Source organism: Budorcas taxicolor, chromosome 2 (assembly GCF_023091745.1).
Source record: "Budorcas taxicolor isolate Tak-1 chromosome 2, Takin1.1, whole genome shotgun sequence".
Lineage (NCBI taxonomy): Eukaryota > Metazoa > Chordata > Mammalia > Artiodactyla > Bovidae > Budorcas > Budorcas taxicolor.
Window position 1 is genome coordinate 111,903,164 of NC_068911.1, and position 19,342 is coordinate 111,922,505.

The following is a 19,342-nucleotide window of genomic DNA, read 5'->3' on the forward strand; positions in this document are numbered from 1 at the left end:
TAGAAATGCCATTCAAGGAGAGATAAGCAGATTAGCACAGACTGAATTTATTCCAATGTGCCTTAATGTAGATGTTCAATAAAACTAAGTTCATTTCTTCTTGAAAATTCCCCCTTTCAAAATCTCTGCAACACAATGCAAACAAACATAAAGAAATGTCTATCTCTGACCCTGTTCATCTCCTACCTTGTACGATTTATATTCTATGGTGGACATATAATGTAATTTAGTTATGGGAAAAGTACAAAACAAGAAGTATTTGAGATCTTCTGTGAGTACATGCACACACACATACGCATACACATCAAGGATAGTGGATTTAGTGGAAAGAGTTCTAAGCCAGGAGAAAAGGGTTAGGATCTAATCACCTGTGAACTGCAAACTATTGGCTTTTTAGGGAACCTATAGTCAATCTCTATGATATGTTTGCTGTGTCTTTGCAGGTTAGGTAGGGTTAACTTTTTTTTAATTAAAATATAGTTGACTTGCAATACTATATTAGCTTCAGGTGTACAGGGCTTCCCTTGTGGCTCAGCTGATGAAGAATCTGCCTGCAATGTGGGAGACTTGGGTTCAATCCCTGGGTTGGCAGGATCCCCTGGAGAGGGAAAAGGCTACCCACTCCAGTATTTTGACCTGAAGAATTCCAGGGACTGTATAATCCATGCAGTTGTAAAGAGTCAGACATGACTGAGTGACTTTCACTTTCAGGTGTACAACATAGTGATTCAATATTTTTATAGTTTATGCATATATGATATTATTAACTATATTCTCTGTGGTATACATTATATCCTTGTGATTTATTTATTTCATAACTTGTTGTTTGTACCTTTTAATCCCTTTCACCTGTTTTCTTCATCCTCTGATCCTCCTTCCTCTGGCAAATGCTAGTTAGTTCTCTGCATCTGCGAGGGTTAAATTCTTTACTGTGATTTTCCATTTCAACACACCAGCTGAGAGAAACAAATGCTGTATCAGGCAAAGAACTACAAAGCAGAAAGTGAATTTATATATTTTTCTCCCTAAATCCCATAATTGGAAAGACATCTAAGTTCCTAGGATTCATACACTGAGAAGAGCCCGTAACCTCTATAGCTCTACGTCATATAAATGTGAGAGAAAGAGACCAATATTCAACGATTATATTTATCCAGTTTTGTGTCAGTGATTATTTTGGCTTGCTTTGACTAAAAGAGGAGTGAATAGGAACTCTTTGTCAAGAGGGATATGAACCTAGAATTCATAGGAGAGTGTGTTAGGTAGATTAACAGATGGAATGAATAGTTTGTTTCTACCCATAACATCATTGAAACATTTGTCTGATTTGAAGACCACCTAATGACTTGGCAGTTTACTTTGGCAACAGAACTTTCTGAGATGGGAAAACAAAATGTACAAGTGGTCACAGTTCTCACCCCTTTATCAGCTATAGTAGTAAATTCAAGACTTAAAATTTGTTGTCAAATATGGAATTTTATAGAACACAATATGAATCCCAAAATAGACACCAGGAAAAATATTTTTCACCTCTATGACTCTATAGTAAAGGTGATCTCAGATTTAATAGTTATTCCAAAAGAAATGGAGGAAACGCTTCATTATGAAACACAATAATGTAACAAATTGTGGGAGGATTGTAATTTCAATGAACAGAATGAACACTAGTATTTATTTACCAAATATGTGGCCAATCATGTTTAACTGAAGTTATTATTGCAGTGAGAAGAAATAATAAATTGACTTCTAAGGAGTTTTAATTGACAGTATTATATTTGTGCAATGTACATTGACTGTAGGATAAGAGAAGTTTTTATAATTACATGCTGAAAAATGAAAGTATCAATATAAGCTCTATGAATCATGTAAATAATAACATAACAATATAGTTAAGTGGAAAGAGTTTCTTCACTAGATCCATATAGCTTAGACAAATATAATTTCATTAAAATGTCACATACTTATCATCTCTCTCCCTAACCTATCTTTTACAATTTTCCTCATTTTCTCTGTATTCCATTATTTCATCATCTTTAATTAGTAAGAACCAAAATTTAAGGATATCTTTGCATCATCCACTATGGTCCTTAATGTCACCTTAATACGGAAGCTGTGATCCTTTGGAGGATTCCCTTTAGAAAGAAACAGGACTCTTTATAAGATGATATAAGAGGTTTCTTGAGGATATATACTTGCAACCAGTTATTTAACATATAATTTTCAGATATTTCTATGAAGTGCTTGGGGAATTATCCCCTTTTGTCTCCACAAGCACTTCCATTTGCAAGAGATTTTTCCCCATCAGAATCATTATTCAACAAATCTTGATTGCATGTTGCAGGCAAACATGATACCATATAAGGTAATATGGCGGATGCCAAGGGAATACACACCTGGACCTGATTCCAGTGGGAAAAGGAAACAAGCACTTAAAATCTTATCTAACTTGTGCTACAGGGTGTGAAATGTCCTCAGAGTCAAAAGCAAACTTTGAGAGAGAGAAATTCTCTAGATAGATAGGCTGTAATGGAAGGAGGAAAACTTTTCTTCTAAGTGAAGTTAGGATATCCTAAAAAAAGTAAATTAAAAAAAAGAGATATTCAGAATATACAGAAGGAATTTATCTAATATAGCTGAAGTATAGACTAGCTGAAGAGAAGTAGTGGATGATAAGAGTGGAAAACCGTGTAGAACACAAATACCAAATCACTGGAGTGTCAATGTTTCGATATTCAGAATTTGGTAAAAAACATATATACTCAAAATAGAGCCTTTACTCCAAACTATAACTCTTCTTTTTGTTTCAGATTTTTCATTATTCATATACTGCTTCGTATGTGATCTACAATATACACACTAGGTAAGTTCTTTGGTCATCTGGTTTCCATGAGCAACTGTCCAACTGAACTGTAGGTATAGGTGTCAATTTGTTCATATAAAAATATTTACCTTTTTTCAAGGGAAGTTTGGGAGTTAAATCCTCCAGAAGTAGAGGACTCTGTCCTACAGTATGCGGCCTGGGGTGTCCAAGGGCAGCAGCTGGTAAGTACAGGCATTAATATGCACCAAACACTGTCAGCCAGGGCCCTATGGAAAATGCTTACAGAAGCCACTGTCTCGTAAAAGTTGTCCTATTGTATGGATGTTTTCCATTTACTTTATATCTTTTATCTAATACTCCAATTAAAGAATATATCAAACAGTACCAATACTGTGTTGTCAATTAATTAAATAGTAAAAATTTATAGATTAATGTGTGATTAAACTGCTAGTTGATAATGAAACCCAGAAGAGATCCAAGAATATGAAGGCCAGTTCTGCAAAATTCCGGTTACATAATGTTTTATTTATTCTTAAAGCATTGTTCAGAGCAAAAATTTAAGATAGAAGTCTACACTTGACAGTGTTCTCTTAAGAAAAGATTTTTTCATCATCATAATTTGAAATAATTTTGAAATTATCACAAGTTCAAAAAGAGAAGGATTGATGTAAAAGCCTTTTGAGCTTCATGATATTCTTGTACATGTCTCCTGCAGGCCTGAATATACGGTTTAAGGGCAGACTACTCAGAAAGTGGCATTGCTTGTTTGCATGGCTTGAGCATGGTCAAAAGTAGTACACTTGGCCAAACTGATTTCTAAGTGTTTTTGTGTGTTTATACACCTACTAGCAACAATGTGAGAATTCCCTTTGTTCCATATCCTCATCAATACCTAGTTTTTCCAGGCTGTCATATTTTTTGTTAATAATGACATTATTGCTTCTTCATTCCAATTTCTATACTTTTTATTTTATTAAAATCTTTTTGCACTAGCCAACCTACAGATGTGTCTAGTTAGGGTGTGATAGTTTCTTTTTTTGTGGAAATATTTTTTTAATTATTTTATTATGACTATAAGATTAAGGTTTTGGTAATCTATGCAAATATAAAATTCCATTTCACCTAAATTTTCAAATTTTTATCATAATACATTTAACTTCTCTTTTTAATCTTCACATTTGTTTCTGTATTTATTTTTTCATGTTTTCTAATATTATTTGTAGGTTCTGTCCTCTCCTTTTTCATGGTCAGCTTTGGTTGATATTTATAAATTTCACATTTGTCTTATCAAAAACTCAAATATTGAATTGATTTTATCCTTCCTAGTATAATGTTAGTGTTTCCTTTTTCTTTTGTAATAAATAACTGAAGACTAGAATTTTCTCTAAATTTTGCTTAATATTCATTCAAGTTTGATAGTGATTTTTTATACTAATTTGGTTTGAATATGTAGAAAATGAATCATATGTTCTTACTTCTGATGCGTTATTTTGATGTTTGTTTTCAAATTTACAAAACTATGAACTTGGATTTGAAATTGATTTCTAAAGTTCAAAAGCAGGTCTCTGTCATACTGACTTTGAAAATAATAAGAGTTGATTAATGGCTTAACATAAACTTTTACAGGTGTTTTCCATGTGGGAAGTACAATGTTTTATATGTGCCTATTAGGTCTATCTTAATACATAATTAATTTTTTAAGACTTTTTAAAACAAAAGTTTGTCAATAACAATGAGAGAAATACATGCAAAGTTGCCAGATGTTAGACTTGAAGCTGCTTAAGCATCTTTATGGTTGTATTTTATAAAGAAATCCTATGTAACAGTGTATTAACTGTCATATCCACTCTAAATGGTTGATTAAATTATTTTAAAAATAACAAGTAGTAATTTAAAAATGAAAAAAATACTGCTGTGATTCTGTCCTCCTCAACAGAAGGCAGAGGCTACACTAAAACAGGCCTTAATCCAGGCACCTGCTTTGAAGTTGTCAAACCTAGAGAAAGCATTCCATCTATATGTCCATGAGAAGGAAGGCATATAGATTTGGGAATGTTAACTTAAAGGCTGGGACCTGAACCCCAGTCAGTGGCATACTTGTCTAAGAGGCTCCACCCAACCTCCTTAGTCTGGCCTCCCTGGCTTCAAAACCTGTCATTCATTGCAAACCTGATAAAAGATGCCTTAAAACTTGGGGGCAAACTATTTTTATTAGGCACCAAGTGAAACAACTCCTGAATGGGAGAGGTCATTTATGGATGTCTGATCAAGGATCTTCAGATACTAAGTAATGTTTAATAAAATCCTACAAGTGGACTGTCATTCCAGATCTTTTTAACAATGAAACAGAAGGCAGAAGACCATATTCATAACAACAAACTAGTTATAGTTACAGCTCGGTTACAGCTTACCTGGCAAGCAGGCAGAGGCAAAGGGCAGTGGCTTCCAAGATGCAAGTGCAGGTCAACCCCTAAAGCGGTCCTGATTCCTCTTGGCTTCCCTTTTTATAGTTTCTGTCTCCTCCCTGTGGAGCCTGGTGGGTTATATCCTATTTAAAATAGGTGGTGGTTCAAGTATTCACCAGATAGTTTATGCCCAGGACCAGACGTTCTCACTCAGGTCCTCAACTTACTCTTTTGTGGGCACCCCCAACCTGTGTTGTTCTGCTGTCTTGGGCTCTTTATTTTTTTCTATTTAGCTACCTGACGATTCTAATACCACAGGTCATAAGCAGTGTGTTTGTCTTTATCATGTGTCTATTTTAGAGACATTCAAATCAGCGTAGGACTGTCTCTAGATCCGTTCCATTATGACAGTCCTGACAGCTGATGGCAGAATATGCTAGATATAAAGGTGCAGGTCTGCTCCAGAGAGGGCAAGAATCAATGTGTTCATGGGCGGTGGCGAAGTGGGCAGTCACTGTAGTCCTACTCACTTTCCTCTGCTGCTGACAAGAGAGCTGGTTCGTAGGGCAGAGGCAGATTCGGAACACACAAAATGTCAGAGCACAGAACCCAAGATAAGCTCATGTTTGTGGCACTAGAGAGTCCTTGGGGAAAATCTATAAATGACTCTTGTTCTCCAAGTCTGAGAGGAGAAAAATTCTGTGCCTAAGTTTATGACAAAATAACAGTGTCATACTCTCAATGAAGTAGTATTAGTTGCATGCATTTTCTCTAATGATTCATATTGGTTATTGAGTCATTATTCTTTAACATATTTGAAACAATCATAAAAGTACTAAAAGTTTATAAAAAGCATAGATCTTCTCAAGGGAGTCATTTTGCAGGTGATTGAAGCCTCATACATTTCTATCTTTGAGAATATTACTTAATCTCCATATGGCTTAGTCTCCTTATCTGTAAAGTACTGACAATAGCAGTGCTTTACTAATAATGCTATCATATTTAATGTATCAATACAAAGTATTTTGAAAAATATCAAGCATATAGGATTTTAGACGTGTTGTTTTTAAAAGATAAACAAAAAACTTTGTCACTTGGATTTTAACTTCTTTAGGACTTTTGATGTCACTAAATTTTTGAAGAAATGAGGTTAAGTTCTGTGTAATGGCATTTTTCAAAGTCATTTGGGAAAGTTTGCGACAAATACCACTCTTATTGAGGTTATGTTTTGTGCAAGTAAACATAAATTCAATGTATTATCATTAAAGAGTTATCTCTACAAATGGCTAATGGTCCATTTCATGTGAATGACAGGCTTTGTCAATATTTGAAGCCATCAGCAAACTCTTCAATATGATTTATCAGAGATGACCCATTGCAATTAATTTAAATGGGTCTTATAGTGTTTATAAACTAAGGACAATTCCTTTTTCATCTTTAATTATCAGTTTCTAATATTATTTGCTGTAAAATAAACCCCTGCCTATAAAGAAGAAAGGTAAGGGGTTAGGCATAATTCATAAATAAAGAAAGTCTTAATTAGAATTTAAAGGATGTAGAATTTTTTAGTAGCACTAGGTGTAGGGGAATACAACTTGGATGGGTCCAACTACATGAGGAAAGAATCTGACACAATACAACATGTATTATTTAGAAAAGGCAGTGAATACATTACTTTAGTTGTAGCAAATGTATTATAGAAATAAATAATAGATCTTGAAACAGGAAAAGGTATATTAGTCATTCATTTGAAAAAAATTCTGGTTTAAGAAGGTATAGCCTATTTCTTTTCAAAATAGCTTCATCATATGAAAGTTAAAATCACTCATTGTAAAACATTTTGAAAATTCATATAGTTCCTATAATTATATGAATTCTTCTAAATTCATACATTGGAGAAGGAAATGGCAACCCACTCCAGTACTCTTGCCTGGAGAATCCCTTGGACAGAGGGGCCTGGTGGGCTATAGTCCATGGGGTCACAGAGTCAGACATGACTAAGTGACTGACACACACACACAAATTCATATATAAAAATTAATTATACTTACCTATAATTCCACCATAATAATTGAAAGATTTTGAAAAGCAAATGAAATTTGAGCATAAGAAGGAAAAAACATTTCACTGACTAAAACATGCTATCTAGAATTAGAAAAAATAAACTCAGTTCAAACTCAGATTCTCTGTTTTTTATTTTGTGACTTATGGAAGGTTGAAAGCTTTAAGCTTGCTTGTTTTAAAAATGAAAGAAAATCATAGCTATTCTCAGTTTAAATGAGATAGGTCATATTCACAAGTTGATTTCGAGAAAACAGTATTAATCATGTATACGTGTATGTATGTGTATGTATCATATATATGTGTATGTGTATTTAGAGAGAAAGAAAAGAAACTTGACTCATACAATTATGGCAGCAATGTGGTCAGCTGGAAACTCTGATAAGTTTTAGTATCACAATCTTGAGCTGCACAACTGAGGCAGAAGTTCTCCTTCAGGAAGCCTGTTTTTGCTGTTAAGGTTTTCAACTGATTAGAAAGGACAAACCATATTACTTTTTTGTTAAAGTGAACTGATTATAAATGCTAATTATACCTTTTAATTACATTTACAACAGGAGTAGTGTTTGACCAAAGAGAGACCAAAACTTAGTCAAATTTACATATAAAATTGGCCATCACAACATAGTAAGCACACAATCAGTCTGTCGCTCAGTCACATCTGACTCTTTGCAACCCCATGAATTACAGCACGCCAGGCCTCCCTGTCCATCACCAACTCACAGAATTCACTCATACTCACATCCATCGAGTCAGTGATGCCATCCAGCCATCTCATCCTCTGTCGTCCCCTTCTCCTGACTCCAATCCCTCCCAGCATCAGAGTCTTTTCCAATGAGTCAACTCTTCGCATAGGGTGGCCAAAGTACTGGAGTTTCAGCTTCAGCATCATTCCTTCCAAAGAAATCCCAGGGCTGATCTCCTTCAGAACGGATTGGTTGGATCTCCTTGCAGTCCAAGGGACTCTCAAGAGTCTTCTCCAACACCACAGTTCAAAAGCATCAAGTCTTCGGCGCTCAGCCTTCTTCACAGTCCGACTCTCACATCCATACATGACCACAGGAAAAGCCATAGCCTTGACTAGATGGACCTTAGTCGGCAAAGTAATGTCTCTGCTTTTGAATATGCTATCTAGGTTGCTCATAACTTTTCTTCCAAGGAGTAAGCGTCCTTTAATTTCATGGCTGCAATCACCATCTGCAGTGATTTTGGAGCCCCCCCAAAAATGTCTGACACTGTTTTCACTGTTTCCCCATCTATTTCCCGTGAAGTGATGGGACCAGATACCATGATCTTCATTTTCTGAATGTTGAGCTTTAAGTCAACTTTTCACTCTCCTCTTTCACTTTCATTAAGAGGCTTTTTAGTTCCTCTTCACTTTCTGCCATAAAGGTGGTGTCATCTGCATATCTGAGGTTATTGATATTTCTCCCGGCAATCTTGATTCCAGCTTGTGTTTCTTCCAGTCCAGTGTTTCTCATGAGGTACTCTGCATATAAGTTAAATAAGCAGGGTGACAATAGACAGCCTTGACGTACTCCTTTTCCTATTTGGAACCAGTCTGTTGTTCCATGTCCAGTTCTAACTGTTGCTTCCTGACTTGCATACAGATTTCTCAAGAGGCAGGTCAGGTGGTCTGGTATGCCCATCTCTTTCAGAATTTTCCACATTTTATTGTGATCCACACAGTCAAAGGCTTTGGCATAGTCAATAAAGCAGAAATAGATGTTTTTCTTGAACTCTCTTGCTTTTTCCATGATCCAGTGGATGTTGGCAATTTGTTCTCTGGTTCCTCTACCTTTTCTAAAACCAGCTTGAACATCAGGAAGTTCACGGTTCACGTATTGCTGAAGCCTGGCTTGGAGAATTTTGAGCATTCCTTTACTAGCATGTGAGATGAGTGCAATTGTGCGGTAGTTTGAGCATTCTTTTGCATTGCCTTTCTTTGGAATTGGACTGAAAACTGACCTTTTCCAGTCCTGTGGCCACTGCTGAGTTTTCCAAATTTGCTGGCATATTGAGTGCAGCACTTTCACAGCATCATCTTTCAGGATTTGAAATAGCTCAACTGGAATTCCTTCACCTCCCCTAGCTTTGTTCGTAGTGATGCTTTCTAAGGCCCACTTGACTTCACATTCCAGGATGTCTGGCTCTAGATGAGTGATCACACAATTGTGATTATCTGGGTCGTGAAGATCTTTTTTGTACAGTTCTTCTGTGTATTCTTGCCACCTCTTAATATCTTCTGCTTCTGTTAGGTCCATACCATTTCTGTCCTTTATCGAGCCCATCTTTGCATGAAATGTTCCCTTGGTGTCTCTAATTTTCTTGAAGAGATCTCTAGTCTTTCCCATTCTGTTCTTTTCCTCTATTTCTTTGCATTGATCGTTGAAGAAGGCTTTCTTATCTCTTCTTGCTATTCTTTGGAACGCTGCATTCAGATGCTTATATCTTTCCTTTTCTCCTTGTTTTTCACCTCTCTTCTTATCACAGCTATTTGTAAGGCCTCCCCAGACAGCCATTTTGCTTTTTTGCATTTCTTTTCCATGGGGATGGTCTTGAACCCTGTCTCCTGTGCAATGTCACGAACCTCATTCCATAGTTCATCAGGCACTCTATCTATCAGATGTAGGCCCTTAAATCTATTTCTCACTTCCACTGTATAATCATAAGGGATTTGATATAGGTCATACCTGAATGGTCTAGTGGTTTTCCCTACTATCTTCAATTTGAGTCTGAATTTGGTAATAAGGAGTTCATGATCTGAGCCACCGTCAGCTCCTGGTCTTGTTTTTGTTGACAGTATAGAGCTTCTCCATCTTTGGCTGCAAAGAATATAATCAGTCTGATTTTGGTGTTGACCATCTGGTGGTGTCCATGTGTAGAGTCTTCTCTTGTGTTGTTGGAAGAGGGTATTTGCTATGACCAGTGCATTTTCTTGGCAAAACTCTAGTAGTCTTTGCCCTGCTTCATTCTGCATTCCAAGGCCAAATTTGCTTGTTACTCCAGGTGTTTCTTGACTTCCTACTTTTGCATTCCAGTTCCCTATAATGAAAGGACATCTTTTTTGGGTGTTTCTTCTAAAAGGTCTTGTTGGTGTTCATAGAACCGTTCAACTTCAGCTTCTTCTGTGTTACTGGTTGGGGCATAATTACACAATAAATGATATTTATTCATTTGATTCTCACTTATCCTTTCGTGTATTAACATAATTAGTACAGAATTTCATCTCTTTCCCCTAAAGCATTTTACAGCTAATTTTCTAATATCCCTTCTTCACTGGCTAGCCACTCTAATTCACACCTGCAGAGATATGGTTAATAATGCAGATCCTTAACAGCTGCCGCAAGCTTATGGAATGTCACTGAAGTGTCAGAGTGCCACTGATGCGACTCACAGGATGTGTCTAAGGTGTCGCATCATCTGACTCCTGACACTCCATCACAGCACACAGCACAGAGTTTGCTCTGCCTGAACTAAACTCTGTAATTTGCACAGGGTGACACAGTGCTGCTGTATGTTCTAAGACATTTCCCTTTCTATACCCAGCCATTGTTTTCTTTTCACCAGAACTCTTTGTCAAAGACTTTCCATCCTCTTTGACAATTTTTTCCACAATATGTCTACATCTAAGTGAATTGCTTACTCCTCAGTAGTCTAACATTCTATATATAGGTCTTTAGTTTCTTTAGGTAGATATATTCCTAAGTATTTTATTCTTTTCATTGCAATGGTGAATGGAATTGTTTCCTTAATTTCTCTTTCTATTTTCTCATTATTAGTGTATAGGAATGCAAGGGATTTCTGTGTGTTGATTTTATATCCTGCAACTTTACTATATTCATTGATTAGCTCTAGTAATTTTCTGGTGGAGGCTTTGGGGTTTTCTATGTAGAGGATCATGTCATCTGCAAACAGTGAGAGTTTTACTTCTTCCTTTCAAATTTGGATTCCTTTTATTTCTTTTTCTGCTCTGATTGCTGTGGCCAAAACTTCCAAAAGTGGCGGATTCATGTGGATGTATGGCAAAACCAATACAGTATTGTAAAGTAATTAACCTCCAATTAAAATAAATAAATCTATATTTAAGAAAAGAATAAGTATGGTTCTGGCACAACAGGCAAAAAAAAAATAGTCTAACATTCTTGTTTTTTACCTCAAATTTTAAATATTTTATATTATTTATATACATTGCTATATTCCACCACTGAGCTATAGTCATTTCCAGGGCAGATGGAATAAAGAATATGCTAAATGTCTCTGACCTCGCTCTCTGTTCTGTTTTTCTCTCATCTTCCATCCCCTCTTCCTCCTTCATAAAAATTCATTTAGCACAAGGCAAAAGGCTTATTTAATAAGAAACTAATGAAAGATAACTGTTGTCTCCATGGATAATGGGATGCCAAAGAAGGTTTTGAGAATGGCATAATATGAAAAGATATCATACATGAAAAGACACATTTGGCAGGAAAGTTTATAACAGAGTGTAGGTAACTAAAGGCAAAGAGCTAGGTTTAGAGCCCATTAGTATAATCTAGCACTGATTTGATAAGAAATAATATATTTAAGAGATGAATAAATCAAGATTTAAACTGAGAAACTTTGCTTGCAGTTGAAAAATAAAAATATAAAGTATTTATTATATATAAATTATATGTGTATTTCTATACATTTTACAAATAAACTCATTTAGACTCCTAATTTATTTAAGCCACTTTACTGAATACAAATAAAAATTGATGCATACTAAAGGCTGTACTTTGCATTGAATACATACAAAAGACTGTACATATTTAATGTATAAAACTTGATGAGATGAAAATAAGTAAACACCACGAAAGCATCACCACCATCAACAACGTAAACATATCTGTCACCTCCAAAAGATTTTTACTGCTCTCTACTTTTTCATGTGATAAGAACACAACATAAGATAGATTCCTTGTTAGATACTGCTAGTATTTCTTTCAGTCTATTTAGAGTAAAATAAAATCACCATACCTGTTCTTTCAATGGCATAAAGCTTTAAACATATTCAGTGTGTTACTTAATTTATCACAACTTAGGTGTTTAAAGAAACCACATTTCTGCACGTTATTATCTATATATCTGAAAAACATAATGTTTAGGTAATTCTCCAAATATAAACTGTTGCTGTTGGTTAGTCACTGAGTGGTGTCTGATTCTTTGCAACCCCATGGACCGTAGCCTGCCAGGCTCCTGTGTCCATGGGGTTTCCCAGACAAGAATCCTATAGTGGGTTGCCATTTCCTTTTCCAGGGGCTCTTTCAGACCTCGGCAGGTAGATAGTTTACCACTGAGCCACCAAGGAAGCCCTTCCAAATACGAATACAAAACTATCAAATTTTCTATCACCTGCATTTTTACCTACGAGATATTTACCTTAAAATTGTATTAAAATCTTAAGTGATTAGCAAGGGTTCTTTGCCTCTAGAACAGTTTCAATTTCTTTGGCGTAACTTGCTTACATTTTAATTAATAAACATTTTGAACTATTTTATTGACTTTACAGGTTGACCTTAATCCTTCTTGGTTTAAAAGCAGATGTGTAAGGTAGCATTTTTCAAACATGTCATTGAGATCTCATGTCCCCCACTATAAATCAACACGATTTTGCTTCATATGTTAGTATCTCTTTTTTTCCAGTATAAAAGTGATCATTTTAAATATCATTAAGATATATTCAAGAGATATATGATAAGCATTTGCAAATGTAAGATATACATGTGCATACTCTTACGTACATTCACTCCCTGCTGCTGTTGTCATGTACATTTGGAAAAAAGGTCATGGTTTTTTAAAAAATCACAACAAAAATACCCTTAAAATATCTCAAGCATTTTGATTGATACTTTTGCATTGTATTCAAGTACATGTTTACATTAATGTATCATGTTGGCAGGGGTTCCCTGATGGCTCAGCAAGTAAAGAATCTGCCTGCAATCCAGGAGACATAGGAGATGTAGGTTCCATCCCTGGGTCAGGAAGACACCCTGGAGGAGGAAATGGCAACCCAGTCCAGTATTCTTTCCTGGAAAATACCATGGACAGAGGATTCTTGCTGGCTACAGTCCATAGGGCCATAAGGAGTTGGACAGGATGGAGTGACTGAATGCACACTCCCATATACCTACATACATCATGTAGGCAAATGTGACAGGAAGTACATTCTCACATAAGTAAAATAACAGTGTAAATGTATATGTGGAAAGCTATGTAATTACAATACATAATTTAAAGGAAAAGTAATTTCCACTACTATCCAATATAAATCTCTTAGTGTCTTCTAATTATTTAAGCAGCATATCTATGACTTTTCTACCAAATTCATAGATTTCCAAAAGAAATGGAAAATGAAATTCTTATCCTTTATGAGCACATATTTCAGATTATTTTCTTCCAGTTAAGTATTGCTTATTTCAGTGTAAGGAGAAAACTTAGCAACTCATGTACTGTTAGCTATGCTTGTATTGCTTTTAAAGGGTTTACACTGGCAGTATTAGAAGCCACTTGGTAAGTAAGAGGTGACTTGACTTTGATGACTGCCTTGGTCTATAAATAAACTCTTTGACTGCTTTGGTTTTTAAACAAATTCTCTGAAAGCAAGAGTTCAAATTCTGTAATTCTCATAGCATGTATAGCTGTATATTGAGCTATGGAGTTAGCAGCGTGAATTTTTCATTGAAAATAATAAAAAAAGAAACTGCTTAGAGAAGATGTTGTAACCTGTGCTAGTATTTGAAAATGAAGATTGTTAGATACTGACAGTTATAAGTGAGGCCAGCCCTGACTTAGATTTAGAGAGTGACTAGAAATACTACCAAACTTATATCTAATAATAATAATAACTAAAAACAAGAAAAGAACACCATCAGTTCATTGTATGCCATTTGAGAATACCATTTATGTATGCTGTATTTATTCAACATTTGGAAAAATCAAATGGAAGTCAATACTATATATATAAAGTGCCAATTTTAATGACAGAACATCTAAATTTTACTTATCTCTTCCGAGGGAAGGTGGTAGTCTTTATTCTGATTTAAAGTGCTTCATTTGGTTTAACCGGTATGAATTATAAAATTTTATAGAGCTTTTCACTAGGTCTTATGAACTTGTTACTTATTAGGTTTATAAATGGCATAATATCTATTCTAGAAACTCAAAGGAAATAGACTTAAAGATGAGAATACTCACCTTTGGAAACACCTACAACAGGAAAATTGTAACATGGACCTCACCTTGCAGGGGGAGTCCTCTCTGAGGTGACGGAGCAATTTCTTGGAGGCAGTAACCAACTAGCTGAGTTTTGGAGTTATATACCAAGACTTAGACCATTACTTAACGGCATCTTCTGGACTATAAGGAAGTTCTCAATTTGAAAAGAAATAGAGTAGACTGGTATGGAATCATGCTTGAATTATTTTGTTTATACTTTTAATAAAAGAAATTCATAATTTATACATTATTTCCAAATATCTCATCTTTTGAAAAAAATAAACTATAAATATAAAATATGTCAGCAGACTTGAACTAGAATGAATAACCATAAAAATTCACTGTAATAAAAACTCACTATGTTTCCCTTAACTTACATTTAAACAATTTTGAGTTATTTAGTAATAATAAGATAAATGCAACAGCCATATCATTTTCCCCTATTTGTTTGTTTCTCAACATATAGAACAATTTCTGTGGCACTTCTTGTCTCATGCTGCTCCTAATGTTGAATTAAATAATATATTATGGTGTTAGAGCTAGAAACATTCTAGGATTGCAGATTTTTAAACTAAAAATCTAGATCATACATAATCCAATGTACTGACTACTACTTTGAACAGATCCTGCTAAGCAGACCATTTGAATGGAATAGCAACATAGATGATGATCAGTGAAGGTTTTTAAATATTAGACTCTTTCTGTTTCATTGCAGCTAAGGTCTTGTTATCTATTATTCTTACTTTTAACCATACAGTGTTATTCAACAGTGCTGCCAAGTCATACTCCCTTAACGAGTATGACTAAATAAAAATTTTAATAATAAGATTATAGTAGTGTTTATCGTAAGGTATGAAACCATCCTATACAAACCCTGAGGTATGAAGATTCCAATTAGGAAAAGTTCAATATTCTAGCGATTTGCTGTTTTTTCATAAAATGGCATGAAGAGAACTCTCTGAACAAACTGGTCTACGTTGATATCAAGATTCCTCATGTCAGAAATAATTCCAGGTATCCTTCTGTGATGTGGTAGAGGAACTCTCCTCTTGCTCTCTTTCTTAAGAACAAGAAAGATACTGAACATGTGAAAAGAAACTCTATATTTTATGATACTATGAATCGACCACAACCTAAACTATTGTCTCTAAGGAACATGAAGTAATGATTCTCCAGAGCCAGGAAAAAGTTGAAAGCAAATATACTCTTTAGCAGATTTCAGAAACTCAGAGAAAGAGTCAAATTGACAATTTTGGCTGGTAATTTCAATGCTTGTCTTATAAAAGATATAGTCTTATGGAAAATCCATATAGTTATATGGAAAACCAGTAAGGATATAAAAAATTTGATCAACACAATCAATCATGACACAGTACCCAACAATTACAGAATACAGGGCATTTTTAAATGCACTTAAAGTGGTCTTAGAACAAGTCTCAAAAAGTATAGAATAATGGGATTCAAGAAAAGTATGTTTTGGGGCCATAAAGGAATTAAATTAGAAATCAAAAATAAACATAAACCACACATACACATATACAAACACACAATTTTAATGGGCCATGAGTATATCCAATAAGAAATATAGTATCTAAATTTATCTTGTATAGATTATCTAGTATAGAATTTATCTTGTGGCTATATCATACCTATGTCTAAACATCAGAAAACTTACTGTAATATTATTTATAATTAAAAAAACAGTAAAAGAATAGAAACAACTTAAGTAAGTCATCATTATGAGATCAGTAAAATAAATCAGGGTGCATGAAATATAAAATATTAAGAAGCCATTAAAATTAGTATGATCCTTCCACATGTGCAGATATTCAGTGCCATCCACTAGTAAAAGTTGATTAAATTCATAAATATGCTCATTATTGTAGTAAGTAAAACAACACTAATTATATATATATATAAATTATATATATACAATTTAAATATGTATATATAATTTAACTATTTCTAGAATTCACAAGACATTCTTCAGAGTAGTTATGCCATGAGAGTGAACTGGGGTTTGAGAGAGACTTTTAATATTATTTAATTTATTGTATTTTCTTGAACTTGTCTTATTTTAAAATAAAATACACTTTTATTGATATGCATAATAAAACAAAATTACATGTATATGTGTACTATATGTTAGAAATGGTTATATAAAATGAGATTTCACCTGTGTTACCGTATGAAACCTAATCAGGGACAAATGTATCAAGGAGATATATGTTAATAAAAAAATAACTCCTGGTTTAGAGTAGCAGTATAATAGGTAATTTAGTCTTTAAAAATATTTGATGTTATTATATTGTTTTAATGATTAGAAGAGAAATTAAAATTTGAGAAAGAATGAAGGACATAAAAGATAAAAAGCCAAATGAAAAGCAACCATGGCATTCATCTTCAATTCTGCTTGTTAGAAAAAAAAGTTGCTGATATTGAAGATGAATATTAAATGATTTTGGTCACTAACCAGCTAACCTACTATGAGGAAGTAGAGTGTTCCTGTGAAACCCCTATTAGGAGATGAATTGGCATAAACGAAGAAGCAGTTACCAGAGGACACATCTTGCTAATGGATTCACAAAGTTAATCAAGATAAAGCACAGTTGCTCATAGACTGGTCAGAGCTCTGATGGCTTGTCTCACATGGTTGTAGTTCCTGAGGGAGGTGCTAGGCGGCGCCACTCTCACTGATAGCTGTCTGCACTGCCTCTGTGATGCCCTCCCTGCAAAGCAAAGGCAGAACGCTATTTGAGCTTTTCTCTGTGTTTTGTTAAAACAGAAGTCCTCTGGGTTTCTTTCCATTAGTGAAAACAGGAACTAATGTAATAGGTCTTTCTAAAAGCGAAGTGGTATAACTTTTTCAGAACGTGGATATTTCTGTCTTGTTTCTAAGGTACGCTAATATGAAAAGTAGAATAGAAGGTGAAAGTGAAAATGCAAGTCGCTCAGTGGTGTCCTACTCTTTGCGACCCCATGGACTATACTGGGGTCAGAATATGGCAAGAATACTGGAGTGGGTAGCCTTTCTGTTTTCCAGAGGATCTTCCCAACCCAGGGATCAAACCTCGGTCTCCCGCTTTTCTGGTGGATTCTTTACCAGCTGAGCCACAAGGGGGAAGAACAGAACGTAATTATATTAAAAATTGGTCCTCAAATCTCTATCCATTCAAAATTATTCTAATAATCATACTTTATGTAATAAACTAGTTCACTTTTGACTTCTTTTTATGTTATCCAAATTGAATATTTTCCAAAGTAACTTTCCTTTGGAAAATTTATACTGTATTCTAACTAGTTTAAATTTTTTTTTTTTTAAAGTCCTTTCTTGTCCTTGGAAGCATAATGATGTATATCTATTAGTATGTCAGATCTTTCATTCTTGGAACTAGAATTTTCCTTAAATTTAAACCACTATAACTTTAAAAATTATGTTACTTACCCAATACCAATGGATTCAATCTGAAAAAGAAACTATATTTATTACACCAGGAATATGATAAATTTTATACTGGAAAATTTCTTTCAGCCTCCATGTCCAGAGCATTCTCCATTTAAAGTCGAATAAGTGGTTTCTCAAACCTGATATGGAAGATTGAATTTTTATAGTCTTCATGCAAATTCAACTATAAACTGTGGACAAAACATTAAAAACAAAAAAGAAAACTATGCTGGAGCCTGAACAAAAGTGAGCAGGTTTTGGAAGGGAGCAAAAAATAATAGTAAAGTGACACTCAAGGTGCAAACTCTTCATTTTGTATGTTTTCTTTAGGGTTCTACCCTAAGAGTAGCAATATTTGAGGCAGAGGTGGACATGTAGCGAGCTGAATCTTTGAAAGTAAACATCTCTGTCTTTTAGACAGGAGCAAAAGAAAGGACCCCTTGGTGACCAGGACTGTCAGAGACTAAGAAGGAAGAGAATTTTCAAGCAAGGTCCTTGAAGTTGCCTTCTGTGTTCCATGAGCATCTCAAAAATAAATGCATAAAGAATTGAAAAGATAGAATATATCAGCAAAGAAATATATATATATAATATGCAAAACCTGTGTATCTCCATCTCTATTTATTTGTTTAGCTACCTATCATATATAAAATATTTTATACACATATATACAAAAATCTTTTAAAAAACTAAAATGGACATTTTTAGAATTACTAAACAACACTTAAAAAAAAATTAACTGAATGAGATTTAAAGCCAAATAAAATGAGAGAGCAGTGACATACTGATTAGCACAAATCATTTAATCTGAAAAAATTAATGAGAACATTTAAAAAAATTAAAAATAGAGCCTCACAAACTAGTAATAAAACTGCAAAAAGTCAAATTTTATGGTAACCGATATTTTCAAAGGAGAAGAGAATGAGGCAGGAAAAATATTTGAGGAAGTGATAACCAGAAATTCTAAAATTTAATAAAAATTATAAATTCACATATTCAAGAGGTTCAGTAACACCCCTCCCACCCCCAAGAAAAAAAGTAAATTCCAAAAGAACCATGTTGCTTTTGTTCAGTCGCTAAATCATGTCCAACTCTGCCCATGGGATTTTCCAGGCAAAATACTGGAGTGAGTTGCCATGCACTTCTCCAGGGCAATCTTCCTGACCCAGGGATTGAACCCTCATCTCCTGAATTGGCAAGTGACTTCTTTACCACTGGGTCACATGGGAAGCCCAAAAGGACCATCTTGGGAACAAATTAATCAAACTACTGAAAACGGAAGAAAAAGAGAAAATGTTGAAGGTGCCAGAGAAACACTGCAATATAAAACATACAAAGGGACAACAATTAGAATGCCTTAAAAAAAAAAAA

At 34.5% G+C, this 19,342-nt stretch overlaps 1 protein-coding gene across 1 annotated transcript in view; it reads left to right on the plus strand.

Moving 5' to 3' along the window:
- DPP10 (dipeptidyl peptidase like 10) overlaps positions 1-19,342 on the plus strand; it is a 760,992-nt gene that overhangs the window by 595,247 nt on the left and 146,403 nt on the right. The window contains exons 6-7 of the mRNA XM_052656314.1: positions 2,808-2,860; positions 2,961-3,042. Of these exons, the coding sequence (XP_052512274.1) occupies positions 2,808-2,860; positions 2,961-3,042 (135 nt within the window). The remainder of the gene's footprint in view (positions 1-2,807; positions 2,861-2,960; positions 3,043-19,342) is intronic.